General features: G+C 40.3%; 2 protein-coding genes across 11 annotated transcripts in view; one reads left to right on the forward strand and one right to left on the reverse strand.

The window, feature by feature from the left end:
* The window catches only part of CLOCK (clock circadian regulator), a 62,910-nt gene extending 53,512 nt beyond the window's left edge, over positions 1-9,398 (forward strand). For 9 of the 10 annotated variants that reach the window (XM_035323680.1, XM_035323689.1, XM_035323686.1 and 6 more), the window contains 3 exons: positions 1,006-1,214; positions 1,494-1,785; positions 3,999-9,398. In XM_035323680.1, the coding sequence (XP_035179571.1) occupies positions 1,006-1,214; positions 1,494-1,785; positions 3,999-4,178 (681 nt within the window). In that variant the 3' untranslated portion in view covers positions 4,179-9,398. The remainder of the gene's footprint in view (positions 1-1,005; positions 1,215-1,493; positions 1,786-3,998) is intronic. The other variant, XM_035323690.1, reaches the window with a different exon arrangement.
* A 5,254-nt stretch (positions 9,399-14,652) lies between these two features.
* Positions 14,653-24,443, reverse strand: TMEM165 (transmembrane protein 165; the record flags this gene model as incomplete). The annotated part of the gene is made up of 6 exons (XM_035324378.1): positions 14,653-15,588; positions 16,423-16,528; positions 19,367-19,549; positions 20,360-20,535; positions 23,138-23,363; positions 24,333-24,443. Coding segments are annotated over 6 exons (879 nt in total), but the record flags the coding sequence as incomplete, so codon positions are not given.
* Between the last annotated feature and the right edge of the window lie 5 nt (positions 24,444-24,448).

Below are 24,448 nucleotides of genomic sequence, written 5' to 3' on the forward strand. Positions count from 1 at the left end.
TGTTCAAAGTTTTACAACTGAAATGTGTTTCTGTTCTTGCTAATGCAATTTCAGATCTTGATTTTATTTTAAAACTTACAAATGTAAGTAAATTAGTAATGAGTAGCTTTTTAGAAAGACCGATATCAAGAAAACATGGTTTGCCTTTTTTGAATTTCTATGGATTTTCTGCTGACAGAACATACAGCCTGAGAACATTTATACTAGGTGAGCCTGAAACACAGTGTCCAGACACTGATCACTACAGTAAATACCTAGAAAAACATAAGAGCAGGGAATGCATATATTGATGCTACTACAGTTGACTTTTCTACTCCTCAGCAATTTCTGTCAGATGTCATAGGTGGTATCTTTGCAAGTTAATAGCCTTTGCTGGATTTTTCTTCTATGAGTTTTTCCAGTTTCTTGTGATTTCATGTAAACTTTTGAAATCCACAGTATCATGGAGTGAATTCTGCAGCTTTAGTTCCTGTGAAGTATGATGATGCTTGGTTTTTCAACCTTTCATCCAGCTCCTATACTGGGAAACACACTGAGTTGGGTTTTTTTTGTCACTTCATTTCTGTCACGAATCATGTCAAAGTCCTCTGTCATATGTATCTCCATAGGTACATGAGTGGTGGACACTTTATCACCTTAGCATTAAGCTAATTCCAAACTTTGAAGTATGAAGGTAGTTGATGGAGGTGATGTACACGTTTTAGTGTGGCACAGAGATGCTAAAGGAATGCAAGACAGTTTCTTGAGCAAACAGTATGCAAGTAGTTGAAATAATAAGGAAAAATGCATTCTGGAGAAGAGATTAAGAGATTCTCAGATGCCGTAGAGCCAGTCCCACATCCACGTCCTCAACTAATAGAAATACCTCTCTACTTGAAATTAAGAATTCGTATGTAATAGAAAAGCACCAGCAGTTGTAAAACATGGGCAATTACAATGAGGAGGAGAGTTGTAGTACCTGGCTATTTTCAAGTGGCTAATTCATAAAATGTTCTTCCTTTTCAGCATAATCAACAAAATGTACTTAGTGGACACAATCAACAGCCTTCTCTTGCCAGTCAGTCACAGAGCACAGTGTCGGCACCGTTGTATAACACTATGGTGATTTCTCAGCCAACGACAGGAAACGTGGTCCAGGTTCCTTCTAGCTTGCCACAGAACAATAACCAGAGTGCTGCTGCAGTAACTACTTTTGCGCAGGAGAGACAAATCAGGTAAGTCTTCGAGACCATATTCAGGTGATCTGCTATAGTGATGTGTTTATGCAGCTACATCATATATAGAGAAGTAGCATAAAAAATCATGTGATTTCTTACTGTAACCATGTATTTAGATATAGCTGTTTAACTAAACTGTGCCCAAGATACCATTTTTGCAGACTTAAAATGGTGTTACAAAATGGTATCAACCTGACAACATCTGCATTTGTCAAGAGCACCTGATACTCAATATATTTTTCCTAAGGGACTCCAAATGTCTTTTTCCATTAACAGATTTTCTCAAGGTCAGCAACTTGTAACAAAACTTGTCACGGCCCCAGTAGCATGTGGAGCGGTAATGGTACCGAGCACTATGTTTATGGGACAGGTGGTGACAGCTTATCCCACTTTTGCTGCCCAACAGCAGCAGCCACAGACTTTGTCTGTAACACAGCAACAGCAGCAGCAACAACAGCAGCAGCAACAACAGCAGCAGCAAAGTCAGCAAGACCAGCAGCAGCAGGTCACCACAGTTCAGCAACCAGCTCAGCCACAGCTGACCCAGCACCCACAGCAGCTCCTACAGGTAATGCCGCATTCTCTACAAACTTTTCAGTCCTGATGCTGTCAGCACTGTTAGCTTTTCTTAGGGGTACTTGTCTGAAACCAGAGTTCTTAAAATAGTAACCTGCAAACAAGCCTGATGCACGAGATAAGTTTACTCTGTAGACATTCTCTAAAATCCTGCTTCTTTAAAGAGAAGTACTCTTCCTGTAATTTCACTCTGCGCTGGGTCCTATTTTTTATCTCCTTCCCATTGAATTGCTGCTCTTGATTGAGAACTGGAGGAGGAGACAGATGTTTGCTTTCAAAACTGCTTGCATTTTATTTGCATTCTCATATCAGTGTAAGAAAGTGTGAGAGATGGTCTTGAACAGAACAGGTTGCTCTGGAAAGCAGCATGCAGCCCAAAGGAAGAAATGGGGCATGAACATCTTTCCAGGCTACCAGGGAGGCTGAGCAGCATGTAACCTTGTAAGCAGAGAGCAGAGAAAAACCTTAAGTGGAGCGGGAAGAGAGACAGAATGAAAAGAAAAGGAAAGTAACACTCAAGGTGTTTAGAGAGAGATAAAGTGCACCTCCCCCAAATAAATCAGAAGGTAAGAAGGTGGAAAGAATGAATAGGAAAATCGGTTGCTATTTTAAGATTCTAATTAACCACTGGCATGTAGCTCACCCAGAAGGTAATGTAGGTGAAGGAGACACAGTGGTAGCTAGAACACAAGAGAGGAAGTGCTTCTAAGAAAGTGTGGGTTCGGCCTCCAGTGGTGCCTTCTCCAAAGAAAGGTAAAGTCCATGCAACTATCACTCTGCAGTTTGTGCACATTCTTAGCATTCTTTAACTACTCTGGAAATTTCTATTTTTTATTTTTTTTTTACTCTTAAAGAGTGTACATAATTAAAAATCCTTATTTTGCAGTCACTATTTCATCTTTCTTGCTACGTGCAATCTCCCCTTTGCACTAAAAGAAGGGTCCTGTGTGTAGGGGGAATATATACAGTGGAGTAAGTAACAGGAGGCTTCATTTGTGTTTACATACACAACGAATAGTTAAGGTTCTGTTTAGGGCTAATTAAAATTTCCTTTGACTAGGGCATTGGCAGAAACTACTGACTAGCTAAAAACATTTTTCACAGGAACATACGATTCATGCATTAGGAAAAGGCTTTTCAGCCACAAGTTGACATTTCTAATCAAAAAGAGAATCATAGAATCGTTAAGGTTGGAAAAGACCTTCAAGAGAGAAGAATACTTGGTGATTTGAATTTCAGGACTCATTTATGTAGTGGGAGCCTGAGGCTTGTGAACTGAATCAAACCAGAGCAGATTTGCATGTGTTCTCTGACAACTCAGATAAGTACTTCAAGAATAATACAATTTAGCAGGTAGGTAGCGTCTATCTCTATTTTTATATTAAGATGTTTGTACAGTTTTGACTTCATTCTGATGAAAACCAGAAGGTTTAGTGAAGATGAAGATCTCCAAAGGTCCATTTCTGTCCAGGATTTTTTTTCTAGGCAAAAGTTTGGGATTTTTAATACCAACTACTGAAGTGCTAGGATTCAAAGTAACCAATTGTGTTTTGTTATTCTCCCTTCTTAAAAAGGGAGAAAAGGATCAGTGTTTTTATTCTGCCTCTGTTCACTGGGGCTTCTTACAGTCTGATTCTGCAGGTGCAGCAGTTGATATAGTTGCAGAACATGTTCAGAATTGAGATGTCCAAGCACATTAGCTGCTTTTCTTCAGTACCATCATTTTTTTTGGTTTTAAGAAGGTCAACGTTAAAAATAAGTACTATTTCCAAAAGTGATTAATTCCTTTCAGTGTGGATGTTTGGTTCTGCAAATGTGGCAGTTTCTTTGATGGTTAATTTTTATCTGGGGATAAATTTGATCTGTGCCAACTCATGTACTGTTTTCTTGCGTGACTGCAGTAACAGGCACCTGTACTATTAAAATAGATTCCTTAGACCCGGTTATGCTCTTGTGGTTTGACATGGAGATGAACTGCCATGTGTTCTACCCATTGTTACCAGGAAATTACGAAGACCAGCTGCTTTATTAACTGGTCAGATGCTGTAATTAGTTTCATTAGTATGAACTAATCTTTGTGTTTTGTTCAGCTTAACTGGCTGAATCAGAAGTTTGTTGTGATTGAGCTCCTCTGAAAACGTAAAAAGCAGCTAGGCCTGCTTCTCAGTGCAGCAGGAAAAATAATCTTCTGTTTGCTTGTTTCAGACATCCAGGTTACTTCATGGAAATCAGTCAGCTCAGCTTATCCTCTCTGCTGCTTTCCCACTACAACAAAGCACTTTTACTCAGTCCCACCACCAGCAGCATCAATCTCAGCAGCAGCAGCAACTTTCACGACACAGAACTGACAAGATGACTGATCCTTCCAAAGTTCAGCCACAATAGCTGGGGCTCTGCCTCTTTTTGAAGCAAACTACCAGCTAGGGGCTGCTCCATAAACAGTTGCACTGAGGTTACAGAGGTAGCAGTACAAAGCCTTTCTAACACCACGGTCTTGAGATCTACAGCTAACTTCTGGAACCTGTTAAGAAAAGCCACAAGGTAATGACGGGGACATGGCCAACTTTGATAGTTGCCCCAGTTTCTGTGTTCTAAAGGATTTGCTGCCATGTGTTAATTTGTCCAGGTGAAAGCTCAAAATGTGACTGAAATGAGAGGGATGCTGAAAATATTGGTATTTTTTATCAGTCCTGTACATTTTTAAAGTATTAAAATGGACACGGAGCAATCGTTTGAATTAGCAGAAAAAATGCCAGGAAATATAGTCCAACAAACATCTAATTTTTTCAGATGATTATGGGACAGTAAATATTTTGAAAATGTTGTGTGAAATCCAGTTCTCTGTTGTACAGATGCTGTAAAATATTGTGTATATGTCTGCATAAAAGGAGAAAGAGCAAAATATTTTATATGATGCATGAAAATGTAATCTGTTATTTGTAGGTTTGAATATGTTTCCCTAAATTCTTACGCCATACTCAGACTAATGTTTTCCTCTGTTCTACCCTTTTGTTTACAACATGATGCATCATTATTTTCACCCTTAGTGTGGGCACAAGTCTCCTGTTTGTGCTTTGTCTGTGATGTCACAGTTTGTTCAGTGAGGTATAGTGTGTTGGTTAGATGACTTCTCGAGGTTAAATTATTGATGAAGCTGTTTGAACTGGTGATCATGCATCAGGGTTCAGGACATTCAGATTCATGAATATCATCCGTCATTTCATAACTAATTCATTGTATTTGAAAAATAGGAATTTGCACTGCTTCCTTGTGGATGGTTTGGAATTTTATTCCCCAAAGCTATCTTTTGATATAGTTCATAGTTGGAAATATTTATGTAAAAGGTTTAAAAAAAATGACAGTAATTTTCAAGAATGTTTCAGTTATAGGAGTAATTTGCACAAAAATATATTTACATTTAATAACCTTTTGGGCACTTTTTAACCACTTTCTCTGTGGTGGGAATTGTAACTTGTTAAAGTATGTTGGAATCTTTTTATTCTCCTTCAAAAATTAGATCTTTCTTTAGTCAGAACTAATTCAGGGTCATTTTAACAACAACAAAAAAAAACCCATAGTGCCTTGATTTTAATTCAGGTGATAATGTTGAACATTTTGAATTACAATGTCTTGAATCTGTAACCATTCAATTTCAATTTTGAAGTCTTAGTACATTGTCAACCAAACCTGTGTATCTGCTTCATAGCTTTTTCTGTACTGTGTTCATTTTAATGATGGTCTGAGTTGAGAACATGAGCATTTTTGAGTGCTGCTCCCCCTCAAACACTAGCCAGAAACAGATGCGGCTCTAGAATCTCAGACCTTAAAGGTAATGCTCGTAAAAGATCTCAAAATAGAGGGCACTCCTTTTGCAGGAGTAGGAACAGTAACCTGATTTAAAACAGAACAACAACAAAGTAATTGTTGTAGTGTTTAAAGCATGTTTTGGGGGAGATCGTGATTGCATTTAACACTACCAGGCTATTGATTTAAGAGGTATCACTGAACTAAGACTTCAGAAGGCAACTTCACTTTATAAAGAAAATAAAAAGTTCCAACAGATACGATATGCTATTTTAAGTAAACGTTCAGTAGGTTTTTATGGTACTAATTTGTGAAAACCACAACTTCAGAGGAAAATGAATAAATGCAGATAGATCTGATACATAAACAGCAAAAGCAGTTAATTTAGTAGGAGGGAGAGAAAGCTGGATTAATCTTGAATAGTGAGGAGGAGTTGAATGAATGTAACCAAATGGTGGTGGACTATTTTGTACTATGGAACAGTTTGATTGTATTACTGGATGAGCCAAACCCATAGGAAGGTGATCCCAGTTTAGCAAGCATTGGATGCCGTTGGCTATGTTTTGAGGCTGGCCTTTGCAGGTGTCCCACCATTGCATTCTTGTTATTCCCCAGTTACAAAGCAAGAGTTTGGCACCAAAAAGCACAGTAGCAAACAAGGAAGGAGTGTGAGAAATACAGTACCAAAGAGAATGAGATTGGTTTCTGCTCCAAGAAGCCTCTTTCAACTTGGAGTGAGGAGCAGGTGCCAAAACCAAACATAGCTAGGAAAAAATAATGTTCTTTTAAGGGATTTCTGGCATCCTCTGAGCTGGAGTAATGATCAGAAACCTGTTTCTGTCAAGCTTGATGTAAAGAAGTTTGCCTTGCTCCACCCTGACTACCACACTGTTCCACCAGTTTCTAAAATAAGCTGCATTGACTAGAGGTCGGTTCTATGAGCACTTCTGTTAATGGAAAATAGGTTAGATAAAAATTGTTAACCGATTACAATAATAACAGAGCACTAAAATATTCTGGGAGAGCTTTAATAGTGCTGTTAGAACTCTGGAATAGTAGTAAAATAGGTGTATTAAGCTGTTATATGGGAATTACAAGAAATAGAGATACCAGCCCAGCAGTTAATGACGCAGCTTTTTATATAAAGGTTCGTTTAAACTTCTCTTCCCATCTCCCCCTTCCCAAATACTCTTGTGTGCTGCTATAGGTCTGTTGGTAAAAAGGCTCAGCTAGGTGAGAGAGAAGTTAGACGACGACAATAGCGTGGCTGCTGAAAGAGAACTGTAGAAATGTACGCTTTGATCAAGAAGCTTTTTGTAACCTCAGGGAGAGGTCATCCAATTACAGAACGACGAGCTCATAGGGAAAGTATAGAAGATGGGGAAATTCAAACTGGAAAAACAGAGAAATCCATACCACGAATCAGGCAAACTTTATACACAAGCAAGTATGTAAGTAGAACTTGGTCCAGATTCTGTGCAAGGATGCAAATGCTTTGTTTAACAGCTAGTGACTGAAAGGTGCACGTTTAAAATGTCTGCAGCTTCCCTTGTTGCTGAATCAATTGCTGAGCTGTCCTTGATTTTATAGAGGGAAGAGGACCAGGCTATTGCCTCTTTCTTAATCAGCCTTTTGCTTCTGCCTGACTCATTTACTACAGTCATAGACTTATTTGCAACATCCTAATAAAGGGCATGATAACGAATGCTGTGATGCTGCAGGTTCTGGAGTGTAAATGTTACAGAATGACTCTGACAGAAGGGAAGGAGTCTGTTAAGGAGAGGATGGCGTTTATGAAGAAACGGTCTGGTGGCGTGTAGCAGAGCGAGAAAGACAGCAGAGTTGCATGGGGTTTAGAAGACATTGTTTGCCTGCCATGGGTGAGGATTTGAAGAAAAGCTTCTAGGATTATTTCAGAGAAAAAATGAATATAGCTATTTTTATATTATATTTAATATATATTATATTTGTATATAAATATGAAAGGATTCTAGTAGGAGCTCTCCATATGCCTTCCATTTCATCTAGAAGGTTTACCTTCTGCACTACGGTTCCAGTGTGTCACCACCTTCTGTGGGCATCTTGCCTGCTGCCAAACACCAAAATTAGTAACCCAGTTTCCTTACAACAGATAGGTTTCGTTTCAACTTTCTGTAAAAAGAAATAAAAATAAAGCTATATCAGGCAGTTTTTCACAGAAAAAGAAATTTTCTTAAGATTCAAATAGCACTTTTTTTTTGGGTAATGACAAGCACTTTACTGAAAAGACTATTTGAAAACCAGTTTATTTCTTTAGTCAGTGAAACTGTTAAAAGGGGGGGGCATCAAGGAATAACATGCATAAAGCTGTCAAGAGAGACATTTCTGGAAAATGTTTCTTTAATACGGTGATCCTTTGAGGCTCAAAGTGCAAGATTAAAAAGGCTTCAAAAACTGGTTGGCTTTGTGTTTTATATGGCATGGGGAAAGGATTACTGATTATAGCTTCCTTTGAAGGAGACTTTTTAAGTTGCACAGTTGCCTATGAGAGAGAATCATCTGGGGGCTTACTTGCCTGCTTAGTAATTCAAAGTGTCCCTTAGGATTATAATTTGTGTGAAATTGTACTGAAGGTTTAAAGATGTGGCCTTTTTCAGATGTTGAAGTTGATTCAAAAAGCATTTATATGTTCAGAGGTTTATCCCAGGTATTGTTCTGAGTTGTAAGTGTTGTGGCATTGGGAGATGTCAAATGTCAGATTCATGAGTTTCTCTATTTGAAATTGTTATTAAAATTAGATGTACAGTCAGAGGGCTGGAAAAATGGTTATTTTGATTAAAAGGAAAGAGACTAGTTTTAATAATTTTTTATTTTTTTACTTATCCCTGGTGGAAAAAAGTTGAAGAGTTAAGTAAGTAAGTAAACTTGGATTTAAAAAGATGTATTTAACCAAATCATAGTAGATGAGACAACTGTGAGAGAACGTTTGGATTGTCTTGGTTGTCCGTGAGACTGGATAATTGCTTTTTCAGTATCATGATTTTTAACACTACATTCCTTGTATTTGTTTTTAAACAGGTAATTTTAAGCTCTGTTATGCTTCATGCTATGTCATCTGCATGAGTTTTGCCAGCATGATATGCTATATTCAAAGAAATTGTACTTAAATAAAAATGAGGGAAAAAAACACAAAACAAAACACTGTGTCTGAACAAAATCCTGCGTGGCCTAATATGGAGACCCTAGCTGAGACTGAGAGATGCTGCATTAATAGACAATCAAGGGGTAATTATTTATGAAACACTTCTGGGAATGGTCTTAAAGATGTTACTGCTTTGAAAGCAGTTGGTGAGTTGTCTTTTTTTAAGAAGAAAGGTAAAAACTATTTATTTTAAAATATATCCGATTGAATTTTGAGTTTTTAAGCAGTGTTGATTTCACAGTGTCTTGGTTTCAGTTTTGTTTTGTATTTTTTTAACTGGCATTAGATTTGTATACGTAAAACAAAAAAGCCCTAGTGCCGCTCATATTGACGTCAGGAAATGTAGATACAGTTCCCTGGTGTTCATGTGACCATTACTAACTGTCAATTTTTTTTAATTGAATAAATGTAACTCATTTAAAATTTTGCTTTTTGTAGCTTCTAAAGTTCTAGAATTTTTTCCGGAGTTGCTTAATGTCACGTTGAGCAGAGTTTCACAGTGAAGCGCGCTCTCACCATTTCCACCCAGACACCTGACTCGTGAGAAGTTGCTTGATATCAATTTTATCGTCTCTCCCCTACCCAGACATGACTTGTGAGATCTCAGTAAAAATGCATACTGTACTGTTCTCTTGTCTTCTCTCTGTATCTCTTCATAAATCAATGGCCCGCTCCAAAAACTGGAGACCTTTGACTTGTGTACATTATTGTCTTGCATTTACACCCGCAGCACTTGTTTAAACATGCACAACCAAAAGACTACGTTGGTATCTTCACGCATACAGTCCCTGCTGTCAAAATGATTGAGCAGTACCGCAGCTGTTTATTTGTAGGCACAAGGGAAAGCTTCTCAATAATACCCACTCCCTTGCTTTCTGGCAGGGGCAAAGCACCCTCCTTTAATTGCTGTGAACTCCCTTCCCTCGGCATTTCTTCTGCTGGTGGATTGTCAGAGGATGGTACTTTTAAAGGCACGCTGAATTATCTCACCTGTCAGCTACGCCACAGAAAAAGAAGCAGAGTTGGCTGAGAGCAGAATGCCTTCAGAGCAGGCACTTACTGCTCTGAACGTAACCTGTCAGGGTGGTCTAATCCTTTCTCACTGATCAAAGCGTGACTGTCAACGACAAGAAATTAATAATTTGAAATTAACCAAGTGCTTGAGGAAAGGTGGGAGGGAAGGAATTCCTGTAATTGAAGCTGAATGCCTGGAGGAAGCGATAAATATGCTTAGCCATTTCTACAGTCTGCAGTATTTTCCTTCTATAATCTCTTCAGCTGCCCATGTAAAGATACTGATCTCTTGGCTTTGGGAATTAAGTAGCCCTTGTGCAAGTTGTATACAACCTTCAGATGCCACAAGCCCCATGAACCAAAACAAAACTAGCTGCAGAAGTGCCACAGTTAAAGACTGTCTACACCCGCCTGTGATAAGATTGATAGCATGCAGCAAGCAAGCCTAGCAGTTTCCTTAAAGCTGAACTTTGGAAATATCTAAGTATTTTTTCCATAAAACTTATCAAGTAATTACAACTGCTGCAGCACCTGAAGCAATGCCATTCAATGTCATTTGGCTGCTGTGCAAATTGAGAAACAAAGCCTCTGTTTACAGGAGAATGCAACCGTAAAGTGCCTGTGAAGATTAGAAATCCAAAGGTGAGTTAACTCTGCACTTCTGGGCCTCAGCCAGTGGCAATACAAAATTCCTGAAGACTTCAGCTGTCAGAGGGCAGCATGCAGTGAGGACAAAAAATCCAGTCTTTGTAGCAGTCTCTGTTGAACACCTTTGGCACCTCTGTTTTCACATAAGATGTAACTGCAGAAGGAATACACTTCTGTAGTATGGCACAGACAGACAGATGAAGCCGTTACAGAAGTGTTACGGGTTAAGTTTAGCAATAAAATCAGCAGCAACAGAGCAAGAGTGCTGACTTTTGGGACAGTACAAGGTGAGCTGTGGAAAAACGCTACATCAACATGGCAAATGCCTCTGCACGACAGCCACAGCCATGTAAATAATTGAGGATAACTGGCTGCATGAGGCTGAAACCACATGGTCCTCTTCATTCAAGATCTGAGAGCTTTTTTTTTTTTTTTTTTTTTAGCATACAGGACTCTTAACAGTGCCAGGACAGGAGCCGTTACGCAGCCTGCTCCTGCCCAGCTTTGAGACTTGCAGAATTAGTCAGTACCTGCCTGTCACACCCCCAGGCAGCAGCCCCGAATACACACACCCATTTGCCTTGCCCTGAGAATGGGCTTGTTGTCAGACTGGACCTGTACTTTGGTTCGCAAGGTGTCTTCTGAACAACTTTGCACTGGCTGGACTGGAGATTACAAGTCTACCTTAATCTTTGCTTACTGCACTTTGCCACATGCAACGTAAGGAAGATGGTGAACCAATAAGCACCTTGGGAAACAACAAGCAGCAAACAGTTTTTGCTCATTTTAAACTTGACATTTTTTTCATCCCAATAGAACAGCCCCTATCACATCGATTTTGTTTCTAATGTTCAAGCCTGGAAACTAGCTGCAGGCTGTACACACCTTTAAGCCCCTTGTGTGCACAGTCTGCGATACAAGCTCCTGCTTTAGAAGCCAACAGGGAAATGCCTCTGAAACTGACAGGGAAATTGCCTGGAGCTGATGGGGATCACACTTCAGGAGGGATGGGAAATCTGTGCTGGATCCCTGCCCACATTCATATTGCTGGGAGGAAATATGAAGGGAAGGCAGGAGCCTTCCTTTCACCACTTCAGTGTTCACCCACTGTATTTAATATCCTCCAGCCACAAAAGAACAAGAAATTGCAGAGGACTACAACAATTAAAGGTTGAGCTAGTGTGGTGTTTCTCATTCTAATATGCAAGGCAAACCCAAAGCTTGCCCACCCTTAAAAGGGTAAGAGAACTATTATTTTCTATGTATTTTGCTCCTGGAAAGCAGGGCCTTGACTGGCTAATAATACAGCCCCCACCCCAGAAGCACTGCTATCCAGGAAGCAGCTACACCTCAGGACAGCAGCATTTATAACCACAGCTGATGTGTTTTCCCACCAGCACAGCATCAAGCCCGCACTGCTGTCGTGGAATGGAAGATGTGTTTAACCAGAGACTTTGTAATTCCCTGCAAAGGGCTCCTCCTCCCCACCAGCAAGCAGATCAAGCACTGCCACTGCTGTTTGATCCCCTTCCACGTGAGCACACTGACATAGCTGAGAGCAGTAAAACAGAACCACACCTGGCACTTCTGAGTATTCCTCATGCTTTTTTCCGTGCTGATCTTACTTATAAGGCAAAAGTAAATCAACCCACAAGACTTCAAAACCGACTACAGAGTACTTCTGACACAACTGAAAGGAAGATGACTTCTGTTGTCTCAGTAACTTCAGGTGATTTCTTAGCCCGCATTTCCCCTCCACCCTCCTCCAGTGCTTGGCTAAAATTCCCTAGCTAGGGCATCTCTATAACTGGGACATCTCAAACTCCAACCCCCCCCCCCCCCGCCTTGGTGCTTTAACTCGCAGCCTGAGCACTCCTGTGAGTTGGTAAACAACTTGTCACATCAGGATCTCCAAGAAAGGGCAGAGTAATCCACCCTGATATGCCCTACTCCACTGTTAAACACATTACAACTTACTACATTGAAATAGGAAATACGACAAAGGTGCAATGTATGAGCTACCACTCATTCAGACATGCCACGCAGTTCTTCAGTTCTTGGCACAGGGAATTGCAAGACAGCGATGAAGTTTGTTTTTCTAAGTACAGACCAGTAACTTCTGCCGAATCTGGGGACAGGTAGGGGAGCAGGTTGGGGGAGAGCAGGAGTGAAGGACTGCTTGCACGTCAGCATCTCATATGCCACGATGTTACCTTTCAGCTCCTCACCCTCTGAAATCACAAGGCATCTCAAATCGCCGCAGCACCAGTCTGCATCGTCTCAGGTTCTGCCTTCAACACCTCCCACATGGGGTATTTTAGCCCAGCGACCCATCTCCCACAATGTTTTAGCTGCAGTAAGCAGATTTACTTCATCTCACCAGCAGCATACCTACCTCTTCGATTAACACCTGCAACTTGAAGGAAAGCATGGGCAAATAAAATGCTTTCACATTTAGAAGCTTATGATGCAGACTGCCCTTAAAGTCACCACAAGTGACTTTTAGATCTTTTATATTATTATAACTTTAGATCTTTTATATTTATCCATACACACACACACACACACACAAAGACGTTACCTGCATCTGGAGTATACCAGGATTTCGAGATGGAACAGTGCCTCACACCTCTCCGATGGCAGTGCATTAATAGGATGGGTAAGCAGTGATGAAAGCTGCCAAAATCCCAGCCCCTGAACCAGCCAAAAACATGAGCCAGGTGGCTGGGGTCCAAGCCAACAGTCGAGGGAGACGGCTGGGGTCTGAGTGCTATGAGGCCGTGTGGGAAGACAGGGCAGCGAACACAGCACTGCCAAAAATAAATTGGGAACTTTGATCACCTTCAGCAAGCTCAGGGACACCGTAACGAGGCTGCACCAGATTCTTTGAATTGTGAGGAATTCCAGCAGGCAAGTGACAACATTAAATCACTGTAATTAGTAGCAACTGCTAAAATGCCTTTTAAAACTTTTGCTAACTTTTCAGGACCTGTTTAATTTTATAATAGATCCCTAAGCATAAGTCCATGTTTGTACAAAACAAAACAAAAAAACCAGTAGGACCATTATTCAGGCTAAACTCTTACCTACCTTTTGTTAGATAGCAGCCAGATAGTGGTCAAAAGCAGTACTTTGCATCATGTACAAGTCTGTAACAGTAAAATGTAAATGCAGAAGTTGCATAGGTGTGTTCTGCAACTTCACATTTACCTCTACAACCACCACCGTATATAGCTTCATTCTTCTGTTGGTCATAATTGCTTTAATACCAAAACAGCTTTAAGCGACGCATATAAAGATCAGACAGTTTCTACACGAGAACACAGCCAGCTAGTTTGGCTTTGTCTTTTGAAAAAGTTTTTGGCAGGATGAGCAGCAGCCTGCAGCACCATAATTACTTTACAAACAGACTGTAATCCAGCAGCACCACTTCAGGGTAACACAACAAGCAGCTGTCCAGCAAGCAGTTAGAAGTTCAGGCTCTTCCCTGCTTTGGGTTCCCTGTTCCTTCTGTTTTGACACAACCTGCATGACACATCCCCTGCAGGTATGAGTTTAAACACACTGCCAACAGCATGTTTCCAGGGCGTGGGAGAGAGCAGGCTGCAGTGACTGGCTAATGTTGGATTCAAACTGAACAACACAGCACATCACCCGTGAACTAACCAGCACACCCTTCCTTCAGGTCAAGGCATGAACATACAGGCCTGGAGCCTGAAATTGTAACCCACTTCCATATGGCTGTGCATGAAAGATAGCAAGCTGCTACAGCCTTGGGTTTCCAGCAAGGTGGCACTAAGTGCTGTCTGTCTCTTGGCAGAGAAACCCAAGGGAAGGACTGCTAGTGCTCTGTTCTCAAGCTACATGTTGAATGGTGAGGTCTGTAAGGCTGCATCTTGCTTTAAATTCAGTAAAAGGCAGATTGATACCATTAGAAACCATGTCTTCTACTTCACAAGACTGCTAATAAATACATCTCAGAGGGTGATTTAAGCTATTGGCTTAGAACCCAAACAGGCACTGAATAGCAGAGAAAAGCACATTTCAGTAATCCACACATCTTAAGCTGTCAACATTTTTAAAGTCTTTATAACTGGCGTTTATAACAGCATCCAAAATAAATTTAGTAAACTTTCTTAGCCTTAAATATATAACCATTACTTTAACCTTTGTGGCAAGAATTATGGGAACTGTCAAAAACAATACTGAAAATAACTCAGAGAGACACTATGTTTTATTAATACTCCTCCAGATTACATTTCTATTCCTAAAAAGAAAAATATGAACACATCTAAATCTAAGAATTCCACTATTGTTCAATCCTGGGAATGGAATATCATTATGTTGGACCATTTCATTATTTTCCACATACCTTAATGTTTTAAAATTCAGAAAAAGGAGAAAAAAAGTCAAATAATAGTAGCTTCAGACAGCTTGCATATTAAACATGGTTGGTTGTTGATCACCAGACACTGATTTCCTGATATAAATCCCTGATTAAGAAGTTTGCCCTCTAAATTGAATTTATAAAATGCTCTGTTGGTGGCTTGGCCACTCAATGGTATAGGAACTGCTCCCAGGCTTCTTGTTGCTTAGATTATCCAGCCTCTGGCACATGCTGGAACCAAAGTCCTCAGAAGAGGGAGCCAGCCGTTTTCTCTGTAATGCTTTGTCAAAGCAATATGGAACAAAACACTTGTGGGCTGCTTCAGAGAAGACTTACGAATAAACTCTTGAAGAGAGGTGGAAGTGTGTAACGGAGGAAGAAAAAAAGAAGCCTCAATATTTCCGATGTAGGTCCTCAAAACTCAGCTGAGCCAAGTCCAGCAAACAAGAGAGCCACGCAAATCCTACCAAGGGAGCAGATACCGCTGAATATACAACCAGACAGTAAGCAGATCTCCACCACAGAAGCTGTCCATAAATGCGTCAATCCCACAGATCATTTGCTATAAAAAATTCAGTGTCTCATCTTCAGTGCTTGTTTAATTCTGTACATTATATACAAAACCACACAAGGATAGCTGCTCGATGCTTCCAATCCTTGTTCTTTTGCAGTGAAGAAAAAAATTTAAAAACCAGAGTCTGGACTTATAAATAGTGCAGAAAATGCAAAAGCTAAGAAGACAATGCCTCCTATGATTGTCACTGAAAAGGAAAAATAAACCAAAAAGAATTTAGACACCGAGGAAGTTAAATATCTTCCATAACACATTACAGATTATTTATTTGTAAGAAGTCTGATTCCCAAAACAATCTTACTTTACAATTTATGCTGCAAACTGTGGACATTATTTCTAGCTCCATGTCAGGATGTCCATATGCCACCCCCTTGTCTAATTTTATTTAGAAGAATATATTTTGGTCCTTAGAAAGAAGCTTTGTTTTACTTGTATTACTTCAGCTTGTGTAAAAGAGAAGTTGATTCCTACTGTTGGGTATTTGGCTATAGAGAAGAAATTAAGATTCAATATTCTCAAGCTGGAGCAAGTCATCAGTTAAAAGTGATATTACTGATGAGCACTTCTAGAACAGTTTAAGTAACTATATAGAAACAGACTGTATGAAAACCATTAACTGCTTACAGCGGCCACAAGCTGCTGGAGGCTGAGGCAGTATCACCACTTCAGGTCCACTTTACTACTCTAAACAAGCTAACGGGCTAGGAGGGTCTTTGGTCTAACCAAGGCCATTCCTCCAGCCACAGATCCACACTGAGCTTCTTTATAGCACATTAAATCATTGTTAGATTAGTGTCTATCATCTATTGCCTTAACAAAGGAGGCAGAACATGCGTTTCGCCTTTTGCAGATGTTTACCCCCCCACACACCTTTTCTGGAACTACAGAAAGCGCACAGATCCAAACCCTGGAATTAAATTACAGAAGTTTCAAGAAACACCCTTCCCAAGCGCGTTACTACTGACATTACAGCCATTACCAGCATTAAAACATTTTTCAGTTGGAATGAGTTTTCACTTACCAGTCCTCACAGAAATTTTTTGTGCTATCATTCTCCCTCCAATAACTGCTAAACCAGTGCACAGACAGTGTCCCACCGTTCCTCCTACTGCCACACCATAGGGATCCTGAGGAAAAAAGACAAGGGAAACATCAGCGCAACTGGAAGCCTACTAAGTCCCACAACAACCTCCTACCATGAAAGGACCATAACTTGGCTGCTTGGTTAGGCAGGATGAGGCATGTGGAGCATTCCCTGGTGTTCAGTCTGTTCCAGCATCTATCGTTGTCTTAAGGAACAGCAACAGTATATTTCAGCTCATGAGACAGGCTTAAATCTAAACATGACTAATGTGGGATGTTTCAACCAAGAAGCATCTTCAAGTGGTTAAATACAGATCCCTAAGTGTTTAAGTACAGCAGAGTGATTTAAGTAACCTCTAGAGGTAAGGTGGCAGCTGTTGGGAAACACAATATGCATCACCTGGAAGAACACCAACCTAATTATAAGGAATGGGGAAAAAATAATTCATGAATTGCAAATGAATGTTTTCAGTAGCTAAAACATACCAGCTCCTTTGTCCAGCTTCACAAAAGTGCGCTCTATACTCCAGCTCCCCCAAAATTACAAATCAAGTGAATAACGGAGTACGATAAAATTTTGGTCTGGAGGATAATAAACTGCTTTCAAAACCTACTGTCAACCAATGCTTCACCTCTTTGCATAATGAGCACCTTCTCACTACAGTAACAAATTACTACTTAAAGACATTTGAGATCTGTTTACAAATTGCACAGTTAAGGGCAGCATATATATTAAAAGCCTCACAGAAGACTCAGCATTAGAAAGAGAAAACAAATTTTTAATGACAGATAAAGGAGGCTAGATAAGAGCGTGATTTTCTGCTGCACTATGGAAAGTGAAGTTGAGTCCTCTGCAAATCTCTCCTGCAGGAAGGAAAGTGAGACTTCCAGCTCAGAGAGCAGAAAAAGCTACTGCCTCCACACGAGGAATGCGTGAAGTCTCTAACAGAGAGAAACTGTCCAGGAAGTGATCTGATGTGAAGAAAACAGACAACATGGACTGATCAAAAACCAAAAGCACGAGCTGGTGAGAGAAGCTATGGAGTAGTGGACAAAGAACAGAAAGCTACCGACTAAGAAGCCCGGGAGGGAAGTAGAGCTGAGCCAGCAGAATACACTTGCCTCCATAATTGGAAACAGAATCAAATATTCCTGGAACCCCTCGTTTCTATGCTATTGGCAGCCCTCTAGCAAAGGGTGGCTCTTGCCTTCCCTCTATCCCATTCCTGACTGCAGTCCCTGGGATATAATAATTTATGACTTCTTCCATTAGCGTAGTATCTTCAGTAGCACAAGTGCTCAGATACTGCCAAGAAAGACAGTCTAACACGATGGGATAGAATTTCTTTGGTTTCCTTTTCAAACACTTAAACTGATGAACATTTCCTATATACAGGAAACTATTAAGGTGTTAAATCAAGTTCTTAAGTACTTTTTTCAGGATTAGGTTAAGACAGACTTACATCTTTCTCCTGTTTTATGCACTGAGACAGTTTAAATTATGACTTTTCTCCCCCCCCAAAGGAACCCTTTTCACTCGTGACAGGATGGACACTACTCACTTAATGAGCAGTCAGAGTATTTTGCTTTCAGTCTGCTGGAGAATGTATGGTCACAGCTGACTTACCACACTACTCACAATCTCTGTATAATTTTTTCCTCGTAAGCATTTCTGTACTACTTCTGCTATACATCTTAGTACTTCACAAAGAATTCACCTGAATACACTACAAAAAGGCTTTAAAAACAATCCCACAGGTAACATAAGATCCAGATCTCAATCATTCATTGGTTTTGAAAGCCATGATCAAGACATCTCAAATTCACTTTTGTAGTACTTGTTTTCATACCACTTACAGAAACACTTTATACTTAAAAGCACAACATCTACAGTCTTTAGTTGCAGTGCTCAGCACCTTCACAAATCACACCGGAGTCCAATGGACACTTCCTAATAGGACGCTCAGAAAAATGGAAAAGAGAATTCTACAACTACCTGTGACAGGATGGGCTTAAGCAACTTACCCAACACTTTATAAAAACTTTGGCAGAGGCAGGAGTAATAATTCCTAATTTCCCGAAGATGGCATGTAGCTGCCTGAACAATGAGATCATCCTCTGCTGCTCCCTGCCTCATTAACTCTAAGCACCTTCCCTACAGTGCAATAAAGGCAAGAGGTTCCTACAGATTATAGCCTCCTTCATTACACAGACCCAAGAGAAGGTCTGAGAGTCTGCTGAAAGAAGCATGAGTCTTATGAAGAAAAATGTAAATCATCTCAATGAACGGAGAGAGCACAGGCAAACTATTCAAGCTCATTAAAAGGCTGACTATAAGCCTTAATTTTCCTTTAAGTGTATTACAGTTATACACATTCTGACCATCATGCTGAGTATCATTTCATTTACAGTATTACTATAACGCTGTTTGGAATTTTAGTTCTGTACATCGTATCAAATTCATTTTTTAAAAAAGTATCTTTTTATCAGTTTTAAGTTTGCTATGAGGAAGGTCTTCTTTTAAAGCTAGCGTTAAAGCTGTATGATCTCACAGATCAAAGAATGAGGTTCTGTAACATCTCTTTCTACACTATACCAAATAACAACTGTATTCAGCTGCATGATATAAAACAACTACTTTCAGAAATGCCTGTGCAGTCCTAATCATGCGACAATAACTCTAATAGTATGCAGAGCCTCAATGCCTTTATTTTCAGGTCTGCCTCAGCACAGCTGTCACATTAATGCACAATAAAGCAGCAGGTGTGACTCTGACACCTCCTGCAAGGATATTTTGTCTGCCCTGCTAATCTGCAGGCAACCCAAAGAGAGCAAAAGAGGATGGGGGGGCGGGGGGGAAACGGGCATTCCGCAACACTCACCTCTCTGGCTGCCAAGACAATGGTTGTTAATTGGGAACGATCACCCCATTCTGCTAGAAATGTTAAAGTAAAAGCTTGAACAAAGATTGGAGAAATAAAATGTAGCCATTTCTTCTGAGGTATAGTGGTGCCTGACCCTGTTTCCACATCCCCTGGACCATTTAACAGTTTAGTTCTCTGAAGCTGTAGAGGACAAGGGGAAAAAAAAACAATATATATGATTAGAAATATCAACTAAATAACCTAAATGAAATACTTAAACTGTAAAGCTAGTAATTTAATATCTGGAATGTTATTACCACTGACTGCACATTTGCAACATATTATTAGACAGCATTTTAAAATGCTTATTATACACACAAATATATCTGTAATCACCTCTAACTTCCACTTGTTGTCCATCTTAAAGCTTTTAACTGCTGTGCAAGTACAACAGGAACAATACCTGACTTCAAACTATAGATTTCTTCCTATTCCAAAGCTGGTATAGACAACCTGACAGATATAGACACAACTTCAAAAGCGGTGGCTCTCAAATTAGGAGTTGATAAAATTGCCAAAAAAAAAAAATCTTAGCAGAAATAAGATTGCTACTGCATGCTATTCCTTAGAAGTGGACCAGTTTATTTATAAAATTATTATAATAGCCCTTTGCTGCAGCACCACAAACCTCAATGTTATTTTACCTGACCGTGACAGCGATGAGAGAGCAACTGTTCATACCATCTCTCTGCTAGCCCATGCCTTTAAAAAAAAAAAAAAGGTCTCTCTGGAGAAAACCTCATTTTTCCACATGTAGTAGGATATGCCACAGAGCCAGAATCATCTGCTGAAACAGCCTCCCGAGGTCCACTTCTGTCCAGCTGGCCACACATTTGCTGTGCAGACTCACTAATCCCAGACGTGGCTGAACACCCCAAACACACTACAGTTCTGCAACTGGAAAGCTGTAACTGTTTCATTAGCCATAATTCACATACAGTTTTGACTTACTTCCTCATCTTTTTTCTTAATTTCTGCTTGAACTTCCTCCAGCTCTTCCTGACCCTCATCTGGACTCATTTTCAAGCCTTCCCGAAGCATTCGGATGCCAAAAATTGCAAACAGCGCAGTTGACACATAGTACGTGTACACACGAGGAATAACTGTTGTGGCATAGCCAAACAAAACTGAAAGAAAACAAACATGTATTTTCAAAATCAAGCATAAATATCACTATTTTTCCCATATCTAAAAAATGCTCAGTAGCAAAACCTGAGATTCAAGTTTTCACTGATATGAAACTTTTTTAAAAAAGTATTTTCTATTTTTGCAAGACAACACCACTCCAGAAACTCCAGTTGTTACCGGTCATACTAGAGACTGAAGTCTATTAACACAGCGATGAGGTACACCAGGAGAAGTTGATGTGCTGCTATTCCGGGGAGTCAGTCCAAGCAAAATTCATTCCACTCAAGGTCAACACAAATCCTGCTTTTCTCCAAGCAGGTCAAGAGATTTCATCTGTAACCATGTTAGATTTAACTGGTATTGTATACCATGACTAATCTATCTCACATGTTGGATGGCATCTCTTTCCTATCTTTTTTTTCGTTTATTTCAGACCTGTCTTATTTATCAGATAAAGTCAGAATAAGATTTTCTGCAAGATGGATTTACTAGACAAACCTGCTAACCATCCGGTTGCCTGAATTCACTCATTTCTTTTTTTGCCAAATGCAAATACCTGCACGTTACTATTCCTTTCTCCCCCACACTCCCCGTAAACATGCAAGGTGACAAAATTCAATTGTCCTTTAATATAAAAGCACTGATCCCACTCAAAGACTAAAGAAGATCTCCACAGAGCATCTACTGTTAGGGGTATCCAAGGTGATCAAATCTAGCTAAAACCAGCACTCAAAAAGAAGAAGCGTACATCCAGGCCCAGCTTCTGGGAGAAGTCTAACTAGTTAGCAGTGTGGACATAAAAGGGCCTGTGTAAATAAGAGGAAACAGCTGTTTGCACCATGCACTCACAATTGTCTTTGCTGTTTTGCTGCATGTGCAGTGAGCTACCTGGAAGTGTATTACATGCCTTCCTAGTTCAAAACAGGCTCAGAAGTTACTAAACAGCCTGAAAGTTAATCCATCCACACTGCCACTACCCCAAGTACAACTACCAGACCAAAATAAAGTTCGGCTGTAGTACTAGTGATTACATACACACGAGTAACAGCATTAGTTCCATTGCCAAGTAAAACATAAGAATTTCAACTAAACTTGCTTTTAAAGACTGAAAATACTGTAGTAAAGCCATGAAAGAATCTATACAGAAATATGGTTTTAGCATTACTTACCATATAAAAAACACAAAAACAATGAAATAATCAGAATGCTAAGGCAGCTTGTTATGTCACAAGGGTAAAAATGTTTCTAAGCACAGCTTGGGCGAGAGAAGAAAAAAAAAAAAACACATTATTTGGAGCTACTGAGTTTAAATGAGCAGCATTTCATGAAATCAAGGTAGGAAAAAACAGAAACAAAACAAAAACCAGGTAGTTCTAAACGCAGTTCGCTGTGTTTGTAAGAAACAAGGGCAGAGAGAGGGAAAAAAGGCAGCTCCTGTCTGAATTAAAAAAAAACAAAAACAAAAAAAAAAAACAGTTGGGAACCCCTAAACTATGGAACAAACTGGAAAATAAAGCTTTTTTTTTTGAAGGAAGGCTTGATATACAAAAAGGGAGGGCTGTAATGGGCAGATGGCAGAGAGAGCTCCCAAGATACACATGGTGCACCATCACCTATGATACTAAATAAAGTTAAATGAAGCAAGCAGCACAGCAGTGAACAATGCTCAGAGAACATTGTGACTAATAGGAGAGACTCTCATAATGCTGCCATTACACACAATGCGAATGGAAACTGCTATAAGACTGCAATGCTAATTGCGGCAATGCATACAGCAACACAGCGCAGTGCCTATACATCTGGAAAATGGAGAGGCCTGAAGCCAGTTCACAGGCTGTCTCCAGCGTGTATAAACCAAAGGACGCTACCTCCAGGATTTCTGTAATAGGCATATTTAGAAACGAGCACGTACACAACAAACTACATGCTACATCTGATATACCTGAAGGCTGCTCCATTTTATAATTACAGCTATGTAAGCACCCAGAGCTACTTGTTCCTCAAGTGCCATTTGACACCTCACTTCCCCTCCAGCTCTTTGCTCTGTCAGTACTGTGCGCCACAAAGGATCAGGACAAGATGTAATCTTCCACTTGCACAGCTTCCAACTAGCTACACATAGGAGGATACAAGGCAGTCGAGGGAAATCTGGCATCGTGTTAAGAATTGTTCACCTTAGGAGGAAGAAAAAGTCACCCCTACACTCTCTTTAGACATGCTAATTTAATAGGAGCTAAAAATATAAAGGAATATAGTAGTACAAAACCCAAGGAAGTACTTTAGGCTTCCAATTCTGCTCCTTTTCCTTTTATACATATATATATACATATATATACATATATATATGTATATATATATACATATATATATACATATATATATGTCTAGGGAGTATAAATTCCTAATTAGAGTTGTGAGCCTAAATACTTGATTTGAGCTACAGCTCCCTGGAAAACCCTTCAGAATCTCCTCAAAACAGAAATACACCTCCTCAAACAGCATATAACTACTACGTTTGATTTAATTTTAGTTAAGGTGTATTGATAAATACGTATTTATCCTGTACGTTTTAATAGACAAACCAAAACACTGAGGACTAACCTGATAAACACGTCATCAGTCCTAAGGCAAGCATAGCACCAGCCAGGACAGTCAAACGGTTGTACCGCATCGCCATGATGGCCGCAATGAAGAAGGTCTTGTCCCCCAGCTCTGATACAATGATGACCGATATAGCAGCCACAAACGCGTGAATAAAGCCCAAGTTAGTCTTGTCAGGTGACTCTTCATTGATGAGGTGAACTGGAGGAACGGGCGAGGACCCTTTCTGTAAGGGAGAGGCAAAACAAAACAAAGATGGGGTTAATTAGGCTTGAACATCTGATTCCTGGAAGTACTGAGCTCGGTATTTCTCCTGCCATATTATATAGCCTAGTGTGGCATCGCAAGCATGCACCTTTCGTGCAGCATTAACTATCATTAACACGTTACTGGTGGCCACCTACCTTGGACTAAGGGTCAGTCTCTCAGCCAGAAGATAGATCCTGCTGTGATTACTAAGGCAGTACCTCAGCACACAGGCTATTACCACTGCTACAGTGAAACAAGGGGAAAGCAGCTTTAGCTCAGATCTGGTATTGCTACCTTTACAGTCCGTGCCTATTTATGTTACGATGCTCAAGCAAACAAGCAATTTTTGGATGCCAATGGTACGAATTACACTCTTCAAACAGCTCTTAAGCAATTATGATAGCTTAGGAGAAATATGAAGTCCTCTGAATGTTTGTCAGGATCACTTTCTTCTCTTGCAGAACGCGAGTATATCAACCACATTAAAATTTTATGCAAGTTTGCATAAACTTTTTTTTGGGTGCGTTTTGCTTGTTGAAAACCATCTCCGAGACTTCTCAGTGGCCAGACCTGACCAGCACATTCCAGATTTTCCTTAATAATTACTGTTTACTTTTTAAGTAAACCTATCATCAAAAGCAGGACCCAAACCAAGGAGGCTGCCGTTCACGTTCGACCAGAGGCGGCCGAGAAAGTTAACACATGCACAGACAGGGCCGGATCGCAGCGTGACAGAATTGCTGTGCTTTTCACAGGGCTGCACACTTTCGGGTTTGATTTTTAAACTTTTCACCCATCGTACGTCGAGCGGTGCGTATGCAACTTCCCCCTCTGCGTGTGACCACCTGGCAGAAGAATCCCGCAAGCGTTAGGTTTCTCCTAACGCCCCCCGGATTATTTTCTGTCAGGATTTAAAATCCGCACCCCCCCCCCCCCACCGCCTCACCTCAGCTCCCGGCGCCGCTCCCTGCGCCGCCGGCACCTTGTTGCGGCCGGGCTCCTCCTCGGGCGCCGCCAGCAGCCCGCCGGGCGCCGCCAGCAGCACGAGCAGCGCCAGGGCGG

The sequence above is a fragment of the Oxyura jamaicensis genome, chromosome 4 (genome assembly GCF_011077185.1).
Source record: "Oxyura jamaicensis isolate SHBP4307 breed ruddy duck chromosome 4, BPBGC_Ojam_1.0, whole genome shotgun sequence".
Lineage (NCBI taxonomy): Eukaryota > Metazoa > Chordata > Aves > Anseriformes > Anatidae > Oxyura > Oxyura jamaicensis.